General features: G+C 47.8%; 1 protein-coding gene across 1 annotated transcript in view; it reads right to left on the reverse strand.

Moving 5' to 3' along the window:
* The window catches only part of NTSR1 (neurotensin receptor 1), a 254658-nt gene extending 235429 nt beyond the window's left edge, over nt 1-19229 (reverse strand). Inside the window, exon 1 of the mRNA XM_033914412.1 lies at nt 18302-19229. Within this exon, the coding sequence (XP_033770303.1) occupies nt 18302-18958 (657 nt within the window). The 5' untranslated portion in view covers nt 18959-19229. The remainder of the gene's footprint in view (nt 1-18301) is intronic.
* Between the last annotated feature and the right edge of the window lie 355 nt (nt 19230-19584).

Below are 19584 nucleotides of genomic sequence, written 5' to 3' on the forward strand. Positions count from 1 at the left end.
CAGTGGATCTCAGGATCAGACAGCGAGGGAAACAACAGGTAAAGGGAGCTTACTGGATGGAGACTAAGGGGCATGGAGACACAGGGGGACTGGGTGGCAAGAGGACGGAAGCTGAGGGCATTTTAGGGGCTGCACAAGGCGAGGGGGATCAAACAGAGGCCGGGGCCCAGGAGGGGGCAAGAAAACCCAGAGGAAAAGCGGGGAAGTGGGGTGGCAGAAATGTGGGGAAGCTGAAAGCTACGAGGGTAAAGGCAAAGGGCAAAACAGAAGTACAGGGAACAGGAGAGGCGGCCCAGGTGAATGCAGAGGTGAATGCAGAGGTGGAGGAAAAACGACGGGACCTGCGGTGCTTATACGCAAATGCAAGAAGCCTCATGGCCAAGATGGATGAACTAGAGGTCGTGGCCAAGGGGGAAGACCTGGATATAATTGGAATTACAGAAACATGGTGGACAGAGGAGAATCAATGGGATGTGGCGCTGCCGGGGTACAAGCTCTACAGGAGAGACAGGACCCACAAGAAGGGGGGAGGCATAGCACTATATATAAAGGACTCTATCTACTCGGTCGGGATGGATATGGCAACGAAGGCAGAGAGGCTGGAATCACTATGGGTCAAATTGCCGGGAAACAAGGGTGCAGGCATAAAACTGGGGCTGTACTATCGCCCACCTGGCACGCCAGAAGGACTCGGACACGACCTGGAAGCGGAACTGAGACAGGAGTGCAGGACTGGAAGTGTAACAGTGATGGGGGACTTCAACTACCCAGGGATAGACTGGAGTACAGGTCACTCCAACTGCACTAGGGAAACAGGATTTGTAGAAGCTGTGATGGACTGCTTCATGGAGCAACTGGTCAGGGAACCGACGCGGGGGAATGCTACCCTTGACCTCATCCTGAACGGATTAGGGGGGCCTGCAAGAGGGGTAGAAGTGGGAGGACCACTAGGCAACAGCGACCACAATGCGATCAGATTCACATTAGAAAGGGGGACACCCATAGTAAGGAGAACCGCAACAACTGCGCTCAACTTCAAGAAAGGGAACTATGTTGCTATGAGGGAAATGGTGGGGAGGAAGCTCAGAAACATCTTTAGGATGGAGACTGTGGAAAGCGCCTGGACCCTATTCAGGGACACCCTGTAGGAAGCACAAAAAACGTACGTCCCCAGTTTCAGGAAAGGCTGCAAGAACAAGCGGTCAAAGGACCCGATTTGGATCTCAGCAGAAGTAAAGAAGGCAATAAATGACAAAAAAGTATCTTTCCGGAGATGGAAAAAGGATCCAACGGAGGAAAATCACCAGGCGCACAGGAAATGCCAAAAAGAATGCCACCGAGAGGTTAGAAAAGCAAAAGGGAAATACGAAGAGGGGCTGGCCAGGGAAGCAAGAAACTTCAAGGCATTCTTCAGTTACGTAAAGGGGAAACGACCAGCGAGAGAGGAGGTGGGGCCGTTGGACGATGGGGATAGGAAGGGAGTGATTAAGGAGGATAAAGAGGTAGCTGAGAGGTTGAACACGTTCTTCTCGTCAGTTTTCACGAGAGAAGACACATCTAATATACCGGACTCAGAGGAGCTCATGCGTGGGGAACAGGCTGAAAAATTGGAGCACATAGAGGTAAGTAAGGAAGATGTCCTCAAACAGATAGACAGGTTAAAATGCGGCAAATCACCGGGTCCGGACGGGATCCACCCAAGGGTTCTGAAGGAAGTAAGACAAGAAATAGCGGGCACAATCCAGCATGTTTGTAACCTATCCTTGAAAACTGGAGAGGTACCAGAGGACTGGAAATTGGCGAATGTCACACCTATCTTCAAGAAGGGATCGAGGGGTGACCCCGGGAACTACAGGCCGGTGAGCCTGACTTCAATTATAGGGAAGATGGTGGAAGCTATGATAAAGGACGGCATTTGCGAGCACATTGAGAGAAATGGCCTACTGAGAACAAGCCAGCACGGATTCTGTAAGGGAAGGTCGTGCCTAACGAACCTTCTGTACTTCTTTGAGGGAATAAGCAGTCGGGTGGACAATGGAGAACCCATCGACATCATTTACCTCGATTTTCAAAAGGCTTTTGATAAGGTACCACATGAAAGGCTGCTTAGGAAACTGTGGAACCACGGGGTGGGAGGGGATGTGCACAGATGGATCGAGCACTGGTTGTCGGGTAGACTGCAGAGGGTCGGAGTAAAGGGCCAATATTCTGACTGGCGGGGAGTCACGAGCGGTGTGCCACAGGGATCGGTGCTGGGGCCGTTACTCTTCAACATATTTATCAATGACCTGGAAAAGGAGGCAAAGTGCGAGGTTATAAAATTTGCAGATGATACCAAACTGTGCGGCAGAGTTAGCTCCAGGGAGGAGTGTGAGGACCTGCAAAGGGACCTGGACAAGCTGGAAGACTGGGCAAACAAATGGCAAATGCGCTTTAATGTGGAAAAATGCAAGGTTATGCATATAGGGAAAAAGAACCCGTTGTTCAACTACAAATTGGGGGGGGCATTGTTGGGAGAAAGCAATCTTGAGAGAGACTTGGGTGTGCTGGTGGATGCATCACTGAAGCCATCTGCACAGTGCGCAGCGGCCTCAAAAAAAGCCAACAGGATGCTGGGCATCATAAAGAGGGGCATAACTACAAGGACGCGGGAAGTCATCATGCCACTGTATCGAGCGATGGTGCATCCGCATCTGGAATACTGCGTTCAATATTGGTCGCCGTACCTCAAGAAAGACATGGAGGTACTTGAGAGAGTCCAAAGGAGAACAACAAAACTGGTAAGAGGGCTGGAACACTACCCATATGCTGAGAGGTTGGATAGGCTGGGGCTCTTCTCTCTGGAAAAAAGGAGGCTCAGGGGTGATATGATAGAGACCTTCAAAATCATGAGGGGCATAGAGAGGGTGGATAGGGACAGATTCTTCAGGCTGAAGGGAACAACAGGTACGAGGGGGCATTCGGAGAAACTGAAGGGAGATAGGTTCAAAACGAATGCAAGGAAGTTTTTTTTCACCCAGAGGGTCGTGGACACTTGGAATGCGCTACCGGAGGAAGTGATCAGGCAGAGTACGGTACAGGGATTCAAACAGAGACTGGATGGATTCCTGAGGGATAAGGGGATCGTGGGATACTGAGAAAGCTAACCAGAAAATAAATGTAGAAACCCAACCAGGTCGTGCAGGTGCAAGACCGGAGGGCTAGGACTTTGATAGGAAGATAGGACTCAATTAGGAAACCAAGGAGGCATGGGGGCCCCTTCTGGTGATTTAGACAGGTCGTGAACTGTTTGGGCCGCCGCGGGAGCGGACTGCTGGGCAGGACCCGGCGGAGGCACTGCTTATATTCTTATGTTCTTATGTTCTTATGTTTCCTATCCGTCAGCCAGTTTTTAATCCACATGAGTATTTCACCCTCTATTCCATGTCTCGCAATTTTTTGAAGTAGTCGTTCATGCGGAACTTTGTCGAACGCCTTCTGAAAACCCAGTTATACAATGTCGATTGCATCACCCTGTTTGCATCCTTGAAGAAGTGCAGCAAGTTTATCAAGCAAGATTTTACTTTGCTGAAGCCATGCTGGTCCTCATCAGATTGTGTCCGTCAAGGTGATTAATGATATGGTCCTTTATTAGTGCCTCTATCATCTTTCCCGGTTCCAAGGTCAGACTCGCCAGTCTGTAGTTTTCTAGATCTCCCCTCGAACCTTTCTTGAAGATCGGTGTAACATTCGCCACTTTCCAGTCTTCCAGAATCCTTCCTGATTTGATCGACAGATTGTCTATTAGTTGAAGTAGTTGAGCTATAGCCCCTTTCAGTTCCTTGATTACCCTCGGATGGATGCCATCCGGTCCCAGGGAATTATCGTTTTTAAGCATATCAATCTACCTGCATACCTCTTCTAAACTGACCGTCAACCCTGTCAGTTTCCCGTCTTTGTTTCCTGTTTGCCTGTCAATATGTTGTGTATATCCTCTTCGATAAATACAGATGCAAAAAATGTGTTCAGTTTGTCGGCGATGACTTTGTCCTCCTATAGCATTCTCTTTATTCCATGATCATCCAAAGGCCCCATTACTTCCTTTGTGGGTCGTTTCCCCTTAATATATCGAAAGAACGGCTTGAAGTTTTTTGCCTCCTTGGCTATTTTTTCCTCATAGTCTCTATTGGCCCCTCTTACCACCTTATGGCACCTGCTTTGATGTTGTTTGTGCTTTTTCCAGTTTTCCATTCCTTAAACAAAGTCTTCTTGTCTCTGATCACTTCCTTCACTGCTACAGTGAGCCACGGCAGTTCCTTGTTCTTTTTCCTCTTGGATCTCTTGTTGATACGAGGTATATATAGATTTTGTGCCTCGGTGACTGTGTCCCTTTTACAGTGCTTATCCTCTTCTTAATCTTCTTCCCCACCATGAGTTCAGTGCCGTGGCTGTCGTTCTGGATCAATGTTTTGCCCTTGTGTCCAGGTTGAAGCGGATCATATTGTGATCACAGCTTCCCAGTTTTCCTTCTACTTCTACACCTTGCACCAGTCCTCATAATCCATTTAGAATTAAGTCCAGAATTGTGTTTCCTCTTGTATTTTCCTTGACAAGTTGTTCCAGGAAGCAATCACCTATAGCATCTTGGAACCTGGTCCCCCTAACGCAGCTGGAGGTGCCTAGGTTCCAGTCTGTCCCCGGATAATTGAAGTCTCATTGCCTCCCTTGTAGTTGCATTTAATCTCGTCCGTCATATTTCCATCAATTTCTTCGGACTGCCCTGGGGGTCAGTAGTAGATGCCGATCTTCATTTCCGTTCCATTTGTTCACGGAATTTTGACCCATAGAGACTTTTCCTTATTTTTCATTTCCGGTATGTTCTCTCTGGTAGATTCAATTCCCTCACCTTTTTGACCTACTCTGTCTCTGCGGTATAGCTTGTATCCCAGTAGCACAGTGTCCCAGACGTTGTCCTTGTTCCACCGTGTTTCCGTGATGCTGATGATGTCAAGGTTATCTTTTTGTGCCATAGCTTCCAATTCCCCCATCTTATTCCTTAGGCTCCTTGCGTTCATGTACATACACTTGAGTTTGTGGTCTGTTACTCTCCTGCATTTCCTTCCCTCTTGTGTCCCTTTCGATCTGTCAGGATTTCTGTCTTGATTACTATCTTCCTGCACAGTATCCTCTGGGTATACTGGTTCCCGAACCATCGACTCTCAGTCGAATGTCGGCTTTCCCCTTCTTCCTAGTTTAAAAACTTCTCAATTTCTCTCTTGATGTTGCTTGCAAGTAGCCTCATTCCGTCTCTGCTCATGTGGAGTCCATCCTTTCTGAATAGCTTGCTCTTCCCGCAGAACGTCGTCCAATTGTGCATGAAGTGGAATCCTTCTTCCTCACACCAGTGTCTCATCCATGAGTTGACTGCTTGCAGCTCTGTCTGCCTCTTCTCGCCGGCCCAGGGTACCGGCAGGATCTCCGAGAACACTACCCTCGGCGTTCTGGTTTTCAGCTTCCCTCCTAGCATCCGGAACTGGTCCTTCAGTCCTTCCCTGCTATAGTTCCTGTTGCTCACATTGTTTGTTCCCCCATGGATCACCACCGCTGTTCCATGCTGTCGATGATCCTGTCGATGCGGCTCACTATATCTTCTACTTTGATTCCTGGTAGGCAGGTCACCAGTCGATCCTGGCTTTCTCTCCCCATGTGGCTGTTGACTTGTCTGATGATGGAGTCCCCCACGACGATTACTGTCCCCTCTATCTTCTCTATCGTGTCCCTGGTGTATAACCATCTCTCCAGTTGTAGGCCCGTGTCCTCTGTGTACTTCCATCTTCCCTCATCCTGGCGTTGGCTTACATCAAACTTGTCTTCCTTGTGGTTGTCCTCCAGGTGGTCCTCACTCACTGTAGGTGTATCTTGGTCCTTACTCACTGTAGGTGTATCTTGGCAGCTCCACTGTATGCCTGTTTGATGAACTTCTCTAACTCCCTAACTTCTTTCTCAACGGTTTCCTCTGTCATGAAGTTTTCTGCCTCTCTGTCCTCCTCTTCCACTGTTCAGAGTACTTCTAGTTCCAGTATTCTGCCCTCCAGGAATCTGACTTGCTTCTTCAGGCCCTCCAGTTCCTCACATCAAGTGCATACATAAGACCGCCTCCCAGAGAAGAGGTAGTCATATATATGGCAAATGGTGCAGAAAACTGGGTAGCTCAACATCCTGCTTCTGTCTGCTGCATCCATTGCTGTCCGCTTGCCGGTCTGTTGTCTGAAGTGGTTTCTCCTTGTGTAGGAATCTGTATAGCGTCCTCGGTGTTACTGTGAAGTCCTTTTCTTGATTTTAAATCTGCTGCCCCTGTTGCTTGTGTGTGTCCTCTGTGTCTGCTGTGATTGCCCTCTGCTACTACTGAGTTTGTTTATCTATTGCTTTTCTGTCCTGTTGCCCTTGTGGTACTTGCCTGTGTAGGTGTCCTTCCTTAGTGTTTCTTCTTTGCTTGTCCCTTCTTAAGGCCTTTAACAAAGGTGCTCTCGCTAAGGCGAGTGCCTTTAACACTCACCTTTAACGCACGCCAAACGGCTGAGTGCTGTTGGCCTCTCCCCTTTTAAGGAGGAGCTCCAGTGGAGGACGTTTGGGGGTGGGCAGAGCTACCTCCCACCGATGCCCCTTGCTCTCTCCTGCCTTCTCTTGCTCCTTCTTCCCCTCTCCTGTTCTCTTCTCTGCTTTTCTCTCCTCCTTTCCTGCCTCCTGCTTGCCTGCCCAAGCCTGTTTAACTGAGCTCCGTTGGCGCTTCCCCTTTTAAGGAGGAGCTCCGATGGATGACGTTGGAGACAGGTATGTACTGTTTCATTCAGATTTTGGGGGATGGGACAGGGGTCAGTGACCACTGGAGGACTGTGGGGGTCATACCTTCATCCCTCCAGTGGTCATCTGCTCAGTTTGGGTACCTTTATGGCACTAAGATGCTTTTAAAACAGGTCTAGCTCACAACATCTTAAGCTCCGTCTAGGACTTCTTGGGAAGTGTTCGATTATCACTGCAAAACATCAAAGTCTAAGCCTGCCCAAATCCTGCCCAGAATATACCTCTAACCAGGGCCGGATTAAAGGCACATGCCTAGGGCCCAAAATTGTGAGGGGGACCCCTGGGCCGGCGTTAGGGGGGAGAAAACAGGGTAGAAATGTTTGAAGTATTTGGGGTAGTGTATGTGGTGATGCACTGTTTCACAACTGATCTGTCCATTTAAGATGATCTTTAGTTCCCCTTTCCCTCCCTCTCTCTTCCAAATTTTCCCTTTCCCCCCTTTATTCACTCTCCCTCCCCTTTCACTTTGCATTCATATTTGCATTTAGATTATTTTATTGGTGTGACAATTTTACATGTGTTGCCAAAATAATGTACTTATGAATCAGTTTTCATCAGTGGCAGTAATTTTTTATTTTTAACACTGACTGTGGTGTTTAAAAGATGCATATATTCAGCGCCAGTAGATGGATAGGCAGTAGTAAAAAGAGGGAAATTGAGCGCTGGATAGATGGTTATTTAAAAGTCCTATTTACAATATGGTTATGCATCAGCCGGCATTTAGATGCATATATTAAAAACACATACACTTGATCTTAGCCAAAAGACCGAGAAGCGATCTGTATCTTGATTTTAAAAACTGGGATATGCTTGTCCAAATTGAGGCTACGTAGATATCGCAAGGGGTCTGGGCTTTAGATGGGACAAGGGCTGAAGCTAAAATCCATATGTGCATTCCTTATTTCAGAAGTGAATGCATGTTTACGCTTGCTGAGATCATCAGAATTTGCAGCTACTCCCAGAGACATCTAGGTTGGATAAAGATGCTCATTATGTGCAGCACTTACTAGAAGGATTAGAGAAAGTCACTTTCTTATTGATACAAGATTTCTTCCCCTTCCATCGATATTGGCAACTGATATTGGGCTCTGTGAAACTTGGAGAAACATAGACTTGTAGGTTTGTAAAATGGCAGACATACACATGTTTGTGCTGGTACATACATGTGTTTTACCTGAGACTGAACTATTTATTTATCTATTTTTAAAACGTATATACGGTCTACAATTAAACCTATAAGAAGAAATGGGTCTCTGTTGTAAGGGTGGATTTGCAATTGAGGCACCACTTTGCAGAGCTTTGAGATTTCTTTATTCAGTAAATTGTATACGATGGCACCTTTGCATATTTTTCCTATAGTGCAGCAAACTATTGATTTTTGGATGATATTCTGAAATATCAACATATGCGCTTCTGTTGCTGTGTTGACCCTGTTGTTATTTTACATGTTCATATTTGTGGAATGGGTGCTACTGCTGCTCATAGCCTGTACATACATGTCTGCATTTTATAAAACATTGACTTTCAGCAGGGAGATATGGTCTCACTGCCTTACCACCTTCATTCAAAAATTTTTTCAGTGTTTGTTCAATGTTCCTCAGCAGGCCACCACACACTCAAGCATTCTCATTGTGTATGGCTTTATGCTCCCACTCCTCATTGGAACAAAATGCTGTTTAAATATTATACTTATTTTACTTATTTTACAATTACTAAGGTTACTTAGCTTTAGGCTTTAAGCAAGACGCTGTGCAGGGGAGTTAGTGTGAAAACACCGACATGTTTCGCCCGTGTTAGTACGTGGGGCTTTTTCAAGGCTCCAACTCCCTGTAGGGTATAAAATCAAGGTCTAAATTAACTAATCCACCTTCCCAACTTCTTACAGCATTATTTTTAAGTATAATTGAGTATAAATATTGAAAACATTCATACCTCTCACAAACATTCGACCGCCATAGCGTCCAAACGAGATGGCCGGCCGACACTACGTCACGTGATTTATAGACTCAGTCCCCTCCCATCGCATGACGTCATAAATCACGTGACGTAGTGTCGGCCGGCCATCTCGTTTGGACGCTATGGCGGTCGAATGTTTGTGAGAGGTATGAATGTTTTCAATATTTATACTCAATTATACTTAAAAATAATGCTGTAAGAAGTTGGGAAGGTGGATTAGTTAATTTAGACCTTGATTTTATACCCTACAGGGAGTTGGAGCCTTGAAAAAGCCCCACGTACTAACACGGGCGAAACATGTCGGTGTTTTCACACTAACTCCCCTGCACAGCGTCTTGCTTAAAGCCTAAAGCTAAGTAACCTTAGTAATTGTAAAATAAGTAAAATAAGTATAATATTTAAACAGCATTTTGTTCCAATGAGGAGTGGGAGCATAAAGCCATACACAATGAGAATGCTTGAGTGTGTGGTGGCCCGCTGAGGAACATTGAACAAACACTGAAAAAATTTTTGAATGAAGGTGGTAAGGCAGTGAGACCATATCTCCCTGCTGAAAGTCAATGTGTTTTGTATTTCTTCATTCTAAATTAATTTAAATACAGTGCCTAGTCTGCATTTTATAAAAGGCATGTCACTATTTTGGGCCAAAGCAGACTCTATAAGTAAAGACTATGGGCTAGATTCACAAAGCCTACCGATCAACTTCCGACCACTTAGCGACCCTTTTACGACCCGATTTCCCTATGACCCAATTCACTAACCTCTGTCCCGATCCTCCGATTTGCACATGCAAATGAGGGGGAAAGGCATTCAAATGCAGGCAGGAAGCTATTCGCTAAAATAAAAAAGCAACACCGACCGGGCTGGCCGATCCAAAAATAAGCGACTGCTGAGGACCAGTCACAGAGGTCCTTTCTGACTGCACTGCCTTCTGCCGTCCAGCTCTCTGCCCTGCTTCTGTGCTCTCAGCCTCGATCTCCTGCCTGCACCGAATTGCCTCTTCTCTCCTGCCTGCCCCGAATCGCCTCTTCTCTCATGTTCCGAATTGCCTCTTTTATCCTGCCTGCCCCAAATCGCCTGCCTCGAACCGCCTCTTCTCTCCTGCCTTCCCAGAATCGCCGCCCTGCTCTCACCCCGACTCTCCTGCCCTTCCCCTGCACTACAAGCCCGCAGGGCTCGCTGAAAGTTAAAAAAAATAGGTTGCTGCTCTACAGATGGTCTGTGCATGCGACAGTATCGCTAGAGAGCGATCCTGACAGTCAGATGGAGACGTGATTCCAATCCGCCCTCCGGACACGGATCCAATCCGATCCAATCCGTTCCCTTTGTGAATCTAGCCCTTTCTAACCAATGGTGCAAACTGAGTAATGAGATTATGGACAATATGGCATCTAAATATAGGAAGCACAAAATCAAAAGACAAGCAGACAAATGGTTTGATAATGAACTACTGCAACTAAAGAGACAGTATAGGAAATTAAAAGACTGGAGAAAGAGAAACACTGACCATACCAAGAAGGAAAGGAGAGAGACGGTTAAACTATATAAGTTAGAACTGAAGTCAAAGAGGAAAACTTTCCATATGCACTCGAATATAAGATGGAATTTTTGGGCCATAAGAATGGCCCAAAAATGGGGGTCTCGCTTTATATTCGGATCAGCGCCCACCCCGCCCCCCTCCCGAACTTGTTGCAGGCCTCCACTGATCTGCCATATGACCTGGTGGGTCAGGACAGGAGGGATCTCTCCCATCTTCTGTTCCACCCGACTCTGACAATTTTTTAACCTCCCTCCCACCTCCCCTCGCGTACCTTTTTGAATCCCTGGTGGTTCATCAGTGTTCCAGGCAAGAATGAGCTTTCTTTGCTCCTGCTCCATGCTGAGAACCTCCCTGAATGGCTGCCTCGAGTTCTCATGGCCCAGCGGTGTACCGGGCATGAGCGAGCTTTTTGCACTCCTGCCCGGCACTGAGCCACTCGCTGAATGGCTGCCACCAGGACATAAGGAAGGCTCAGTGGAGGCCTGCAGGACATTGGGAGAGAGAGGGAGGTGGGACAGGGTGGAGAGCCTGACAGGAAAGGAGGGGCGGTCAGGGTGAAGAACCTGGCAGAGCAAGGAGGGAGATCTGGGAGAACTTATGGATACTAAACCTTACTTAACTACAAGAGATAAATGCCCTCCCTCAGCCGTTCAATTAGCAAATTATTCCAAAAGTAAGATATTTATCATTAGATCACAGACTACAGGAGGCACTGATCTACTAAATGAAATACACATCCCATCTTCACCTAACTGCTACACTCCAGCAGATAGAATATGGAACAATTTCCCACAAGCAACCTTGTCAGAGATGAGCAAGGCCTATCAGAAGTAGGCATGTTCCTCAAGCGACCTTGACTGTTGCCTATTATATCTATTAAAAACATCCTCACTGCAATATTGGGCATATCTCCTAGACTGGACGCAATCTGTGTTGTCAGTCGGTCAGTTCCCTACAGACTTTAGCAAAATAATCATCATCCCTATACTGAAAGACCAAAGATCATCCATTGCCTCATCCTTCAACTACAGGCCAATCGCCTCCATACCCCTCCCTATATGTAAAATTATGGAAGGGTTGGTAGCATCACATCTATCAAAATACTTGGATGATCACTCCTTACTACAGCTTACCCAGTTTGGCTTTAGAACAAACCATAGTACTGAGACACTACGGGGAATATTATTGGACACACCTAGTTATCTGCCAGCATGCTTGCTGTTTGACACTCTGTAATGCACCCCTGCCGGCATCTACTCCTCCCCCCCTCCTCCCCCCCTACTTCTCATCCGCCCGCCGCGTTTAACTTCTTAGAAAAGAGCTGCGCCGTGCTGCCGCCGGCCTCACCGTCTTCTCTCCATTGTGGCCCCGCCCTCTCTGACAACTTCCTGTTTCCGCTAGGGCTGGCCGCAGTGGACAGAAGACGCCAAGGCCAGCAACAGCGCAGCGCAGCACTTTTCTATTAAGTTAAACACGGCGGGAGGATGAGCAGGCGGGAGGGAGGAGGGGGGAGGAGTAGATGCCGGCAGGGGTGCATTACAGAGTGTCAACCAGCAAGCATGCTGGCAGATAGCTAGGTGTAGAAGAGAGGAGCATATGGGACTTGGGGAAGGGAGAGATATTGACAGAGGAAGTAAGAGAGGGGAAATGGACATGAGGGAAGTGGGGAGAAGGGAGAAATGGATGTAGAGGAGGCAAAATGGGGAGAGGGATAGAGATTCGGGGAGGGGACTTGAGGGGGAGGGAGAGATATGGACAGAGGAAGTAAGAGAGGGAGAGATGGACATGAGGTTTGTGCCGGTGGGTCAGAAGGGGTGCTACTGGACAGGGGGAGCAGGGAAGAGGTGCTGCTAGACAAGGGGGGAGGTAAAAGGAAGGGAGAAGGCCTACTGCTGGACAGGGGGAGCAATGAAGGGATGCTGCTAGACGGGGGGAGGTAAAAGGAAGGGAGAAGGCCTACTGCTGGACACGGGGAGCAGTGAAGGGGTGCTGCTGGACATAGTTTACTACGTTCCAGCCCCTCTCCAGCCTTCCTCCTGGCATCCCGGCCTTACCGGGTGGTGTTGCAGGCTTTCGGGGCAGGAGTGATGGCTGTTGTGAGCTCCCATCATAGTCTCAAGAGACTACGGGAACTCACAGAAGTCATTTCCTATTGGCGATCTGCACGGGGCAGGAGCGTAGGAAGATCGCTCCTGCCCCGAAAGCCTGATAGACCATCAGATAAGGACGGGATGCTGGGGGGAAGGCGGGAGGGAGGTCAGAGCCGGACGAGAAGATATTTGCAGTTTTTCTCAATTCAAGATCCGGCTCTGCCCCTATCCATCGCGAATACCGAGGGAGAAGCGTATATTCCAAGGGGCCACGCAGTTAATGCAGAATACTACAGTAACTTGCTATGCCGATTAAAGAAGGCACTGAGAGAAAGAAAGGAGAGGGAAGCCGCGGAAAGAAGTTCTTGTTTTTCCTGACAATGTATCTGCTTGCAAGGCTAGCAAAACGATGGCTGTTTTGATGCATTTGGGGTTTCAGTGCACAGACCGTCCGCCCTACTCACCAGATCTTGCTCCATCTGAGTATTTTCTGTTTCCAAACCTTAAAGAGAGTTTGAAAGGGCAACAATTTTCAAGTGATTTGGAACTGCAGTGGAGCAGTATTTCAGTGACCAGACATCCGAGTATTTTTTGGAAGGGTTACAGAAACCTCAGACATGATGTGCCAAGTGTGTTGGTTGGCCTGAGAACTGTTCAGCACTCCCTCGTACTTGCTAAGTTCAACTATAAGATGTTTCTCCGCCCTCTCCCCTGAGATAGAAAAGACCTGTACTCCAACTATATGGATGTGGTAAAAATGTAAATGGCGCTGCCATTTACTGCATAATGTATTTTAAGTTACATGTGCCCAGTGGCGTAGCGAGGGTGAAAGGCCGCCCAGGGCGGTGGTGCCCCTCCCCCTCCTTTGTCTCCATCCCCCGCTCCCCCTGCCACGCGAATACCCCCTTCCTTTCCTCCTTACCCCTAGATGCTCACCGCCGCGAGCAACAAGAACGTCAACGTGTCCCTCGTGACCCCATTGGCTGTCCCTCTGATGTCACTTTCTAAGCGCGGCATCCGGAAATGATGTCAGCGGGAGAGACAACGTCGAAGGAGGGGGAAGAGGCGGGGGTGGGGAAGGAGGGGAGCCGGCACCCCCACCAGAATGGCACCCGGGACGGACTGCTCCCCCCCGCCCCCCTTACTATGCATGTGCCATTGCCACATTTAGGTACATCAGGCCTATGGCTGATATAATTGCCTAGAAATTTAAGTGCCCCAGTACTGGGTTATGCTAGTATTCTATAACAAAATTCAGGTGCCAGGATGCCATTCTAGAAAAGGCTTTCACCATGCGGCATCAGGGCGATGCCCACTTATAGAAATACCCTTTATATGCCTCCTGTGCCATCCTAGTGAGACTTTTAAATATTAGCTTTGGTATGATGGGTCAGAATCTTGATGATGAGTCTGTAGAAGAATAAATTAAGGCGCAAGGGTTCCTCCCGAGCACACCACCAGTAACATGGTGGCGGCCGCGAGGCTTCCCTGATCAGCTCCGCCCTTCCCCCTCCAGTCTGCCCCGTGCCGCCAATGCCACCTCTGGGGCATTCCACCTCATTGGCTGTACTCGGGGAGGAGGGAGGAGCTTTTGGGGAGAGCGGGCCGTTTAAAATAGCTGCCACTGAGGAGCCCTGGTCTTAAGAGCCTGTAGAACAGGGGTAGGGAACTCCGGTCCTCGAGAGCCGTATTCCAGTCGGGTTTTCAGGATTTCCCCAATGAATATGCATGAGATCTGTTTGCATGCACTGCTTTCAATGCATATTCATTGGGGAAATCCTGAAAACCCGACTGGAATACGGCTCTCGAGGACCGGAATTCCCTACCCCTGCTGTAGAAGGATAACCATACCACTACCCCTAATAGTGTTTTCAACCACAATTACTAATGTATGTTGACAAGAACACATCTAATATTAAATCACTCCCCCACCCACCCCCAGAAAAGAGCAATATATTTCCATGAAAGTCCTTTAAGTTTCCCACAGTATCTATCAGAAGATAAAATGTTATGTGGATGACACAATCAGGTTTATCAGAAACTACAAAACCTGCAATTTAAATATGTCAGTACTAAACGAGAACGGCCACCAGAATATTTCAAGATGTCTCACGAGCTAAAAATGTCTATTTCAGAGGATGGGGACTTGGGGAGTACTAGGAATATTTTTAACCTCTGATTTGGCGTCGAAAAAAACCTCTCCCTTCTAGATGTGAGAATTTTTCAGAGTAGAGGGTGTTTTTAACTTCTCAAGTGACCCCCTATGAGGTGTTAAACGAATGAACCTCCTCCCCCTCCCCCAATCCCAACATTCATATGCCGTTATGTTTCAGGTTATCAGTTTCTGTGTTTGTAGTCGGAAGAACGGCAGTGAAAAGAACAGCCTAGTTCATGATGACAAAAAAACCCCATCTTGCCAAAAGCTTAATGTAAACTACATTAAATTGAAAGCTTAAGATATTGCATCCTTGCTACTTTTTACCCTGCTCCCTGAATTACTGCCCTGTTATCACTTTTTAATGATCTATATTTTATAAATTAAAACCTTCTGGTAGATAATTATCACATCAGAATTAATGGGAAAAAATGACCATCTTCAGCTAGAGACTATTTCAGCTGCCATCCAATGAACTCAGCTTATAACAGCACAGAATTACTTTCGCCCCTGAAGGTGATTCCTGCTCCTCACTCTTTTTTTTCGGATTAAAAAATTCTGCAGCCAAGAGACATACAAAACTTTACTCTGAAGATAGTCTAATATCTTTGGTCATCATTGTCCACTGCCATATCATGCAATGAGCAAACATTTAAAAAGGATTAACAGAGCCCAATACATGTCTCCGTATTATTAAAACACTTTTTTTTTTCTGTTATCACATCTTTCTATATCGTGCCACCTGTACGCCATCATATCATTCCCTCACCCAGAATTCTGATTTGGAATTAACAAAATAATGCTTTAAAGTGAATGTTGATGGAAGGAAAAGCTCAGAATCCATGAGGAAAAGACATCATTTCAAGATTGTGCAACAAGAAACATATTACACAGATGGCAGGAGACAACCGGAGCGCAAGAAAAAACATGAAAAGAAAACACATTTTTACGGTGCTTCAGCTAAAATGCAAAGATTTAGCTCCAGATTTTAAAACTATGGATAAAAAAGTGACGATCAGCATTTTTTTGAGGGGGGGTGGGGAGTGAATAATTTTGTGCCTTGTTTGTCTCCCCATTATTCTACATAAAATGACAAACTGTGTCAGGGTTCTGATTTTTTTTGAAGGGGAACCCTAAAATTCAAGGATGCACTCCTTGCATTTTTGTTATCCCGACCCCCTTCCCCTGTTTAAGTATGTGTTTATGGGGTACCCCCATCACCCGGGTCCAAATTTAGTTGGCTCTCAGGCATAACCTAAATTGCCGAAGCCCAGTTCAAATTCAAACAGGGTGCACTTGATAAAAGGGGGAAGGGGGTTAGATAGTGAGCCCTATGGAGTCCAGAAAATACAACCTGTACCTGAATGTAAATGGCTACGAGCTAAATCCAAATCTTTCTCTTCCTTTGTATTGATTCCCCCCACCCCCACCCCCCCGGAACCTCATATGGATGTGCAATTAAAGGCAGCTGTAGGCAAAGCATAGTCAGGCTCAGCCTTAAGAATCAGCACCCAAGAAAAAGATTTTGTGGACAAGACCTGAACTCTTCCTTCCAGCGCAGAGCAACAGCCAAAATACCAAACAGAATGCTAAGAATTATTAGGGAAAGGATAGGAAATAATGGACTTTCATGGGTACTGTAGGGATCTATGTTGTGCAATTTTGGTCATCTTATCTCAAAGCAGATATCGTGGAATTAGAAAAAGTTAAAAGAAAGGTCACCAAAATAATTAAGGGGACGGTACACTTCAAATGAAGAAAGGCTTAAAAGGTTAGGATTCTTCAGTTTGGAAAAGAGAAATCTGAGAGATGCATGATAAAGGCCTACAAAATCCTGATTGGTATAGGAACAGGTAAAAGTGAATTAATTAATTATTCTTTAAAAAAAAAAAAAGTACAAGACTAAGGGACACTCAATGAAGTTGCATGGTAATACTTTTAAAACAAAGAAGAAATATTTTTTCACTCAAGGAATAGTTAAGTTCTGGAACTCATTGTTAGAGCATGTGGTAACAGCAGTTAGCATAACTGGGTTTAAAAAAGGTTTGGTCAAATTCCTGGAGGAAAAGTCCACAGTCTGCTATTGAGATGGAAATGGGGGAAAAAAAACACTGCTTGTCCTGGGATTAGTAACATTTTCTACTATTTGGGATTCTGCTAGGCACTTGTAGCCTTTTGGCGAGATTCACTAAGCAAACCGATCGTTAACCGATCAGTTTGCGAGCTCTTTGCAACCTGATTTCCCTCCGACCCGATTCACTAACCTGTGTACTGATCCATACATGCAAATGAGGGGAATCGGCATGCACAGCAGGAAGGGCGTGATTCACAAAACTTCTTCTGGCACACTAACTGGCTGGCCGATCAAAAAACTAGCAACTGGTGAGGACCAGTCTCTCGTGCTAAAACCCTGCTCTCTGCCCTGATTCTCCTGCTCTGGACACCCTGCTCCCTGCTCAGCCCCAACTCGCCTGCCCTTCCCTGCAGTGCAAGCCTGAAGTTTTAACTCACAGACTTTAACTCGCAGGTTAAAACCACGGGCTTGCAAAAAAAGAAAGTTTCCTGTTGAGAGCATGGGCAGACCATCTACAGCAGGGGTCTCAAAGTCCCTCCTCGAGGGCCGCAATCCAATCGGGTTTTCAGGATTTCTCCAATGAATATGCATGAGATCTATGTGCCTGCACTGCTGTCAATGCATATTCATTGGGGAAATCCTGAAAACCCGACTGGATTGTGGCCCTCGAGGAGGGACTTTGAGATCCCTGATCTACAGGTAAGGAAGATAGTCTGCGCATGCTCAAGGATCGCTCTCTAGTGATCTGTGCGGTCGGTGGAGGCATGCCAACAATCGCTCCCATTTGCATGCAGGCCTTTAGTGAATTCGTCGGCCTGCATGCAAACGGACACGGATAGAAGGTTAGCGAATCTAGCCCTTTATTGGCAAGCGCTGGAAGGATACTGGTCTAGATCAGGGGTGTCAAAATCCTTCCTCGAGGGCCGCAATCCAGTCGGGTTTTCAGGATTTCCCCAATGAATATGCATGAGATCTATTAGCATAGAATGAAAGCAGCGCATGCAAATAAATCTCATGCATATTCATTGGGGAAATCCTGAAAACCCGACTGGACTGCGGCCCTCGAGGAGGGACTTTGACACCCCTGGTCTAGATGGACCATGGGCCTGCCCAAGTATGGTTATTCAACTGTTCACAGTCCTCTGTCTAATTCTTTCTTTAGTACTTTAAGATAAATAAAAACAATAAAATGTAAAATGCAATGAAAGTCAGCCCCGGATGAAGGTTAGTCAGTGATTCAAAGCTCAGGAAACAAACTTGCAGAAAGCCATATAGCAGGGATCTCAAAGTCCCTCCTTGAGGGCTGCAATCCAATTGGGTTTTCAGGATTTCCCCAATGAATATGCAGTGTATACACATAGATCTCATGCATATTCATTGAGGAAATCCTGAAAACCCGACTGGATTGCAGCTCTCAAGGAGGGACTTTGAGACCCCTGCCATACAGTAGTATACCCTCCAAAGCAGGGGTAGGGAACTCCGGTCCTCCAGAGCCGTATTCCAGTCGGGTTTTCAGGATTTCCCCAATAAATATGCATGAGATCTATTTGCATGCACTGCTTTCGATGCATATTCACTGGGGAAATCCTGAAAACCCCACCGGAACAGGGCTCTGGAGGACAGCAGGGAGGAGCAAAGCGACTCACCTGAATCACTATCTTGAAAGTGGACGTGTCCACGATGTGGGTACAGATGAGGTTCTCGGGGCTCTCGCCCTCCACGCCGTAGATCTCCCCCATACTGAAGATCATGGGCGTGGCCAGCAAGAGCGAGGCGACCCAAATGACGCTGATGAGTTTCTTGGTTCTGCTCCTGGACATGATGCTTTTGGCTTTGAAGGGGTGGCAGATGGCCATGTAGCGCTCCACGCTCAGGCTGGCGATGTTGAGGGCCGTGGCATAGGTGCAGGCGTCCCTCAGGAAATAGTAGCCCTTGCAGACGGCGTTGCCGAAAGCCCAGGGGTGGTGCACCCAGATGAAGTTGTAGAGCTCGATGGGCATGCCCAGGACCAAGATGAGCAGGTCGGAGAGGGCCAGGCTGGCCAGGTGGTAGTGCACGGTGCTCTGCAAGTGGTGCAAGGATTTCTTGCGCCCCAGGGTGTAGGCGGTGATGGAGTTGCCCGTGCAGCCCACGGCGAAGAGCAGCAGGTAGACGACCGTCACCAGGATCTTGGAGTAGACGTCCGTGTTGACCTCCAGGTCGTCTTCGGACTTGCTGGGGCGGCCGAGAGCTGTCAGGTTGGAGGCGTTGAGAGGGGTCGCCAGGAGCAGAGCCCCCTCCCGGGAGCTGGCGTTCTGGCGCATGCCGCGAGCAACTTTCCAGGAGGGGAGAGGAAGGGGGGGGGGAGGCGATCGGAGCCCCCCTGCTCCCCCTGACGGCGCCGGGACACTTTGCAGAAACCGAGCGGGGGAAGTTGGAGCGCGATCAGCGGCGGGGAAGGGAGGGCTCGGAGCCGGGGCCGCCCCCGAAGCGGCGCTGCACCGGAGCTATTGGACTCCGACCACAAAAGCAGCAAATTCTCCTCCGCTCTCCCGGAGAGGAGGGGATGTGTGTGTGGGGGGGGGGGGGAGGGGGGTCTGGGATCCACCTTGCAGGCGACGGACCCTCGTTTGCGCGCTCTAGCAGGAAAATGCCCGCGCAGAGACTGGCGGCTGAGGTCGGCGGTGGCACAGCGTGGTATGCACGCCTTGGTGTCTTCTATTGAGTGTGCAAGTGAAGCGACTTTCACATTTTCCTCTTCCTGTGCCAGCAAAGGTGCCCGATGACTTGCGCTGGGGGAGGGGGGGGGGGTTCAATCGTGAAGGCGAGGGCTAAGCTTCCTTGCGGGTACTGGACCAGTTTGCGAGGTTAGCAGAGTGGCATCGATCCAGGAAGGCTCGAGCTTAAGAACGAGATCCTCCTTCGCCTATGCAATTTCTAGGTGCCTCTT

This window comes from Geotrypetes seraphini, chromosome 11 (assembly GCF_902459505.1).
Source record: "Geotrypetes seraphini chromosome 11, aGeoSer1.1, whole genome shotgun sequence".
NCBI lineage: Eukaryota > Metazoa > Chordata > Amphibia > Gymnophiona > Dermophiidae > Geotrypetes > Geotrypetes seraphini.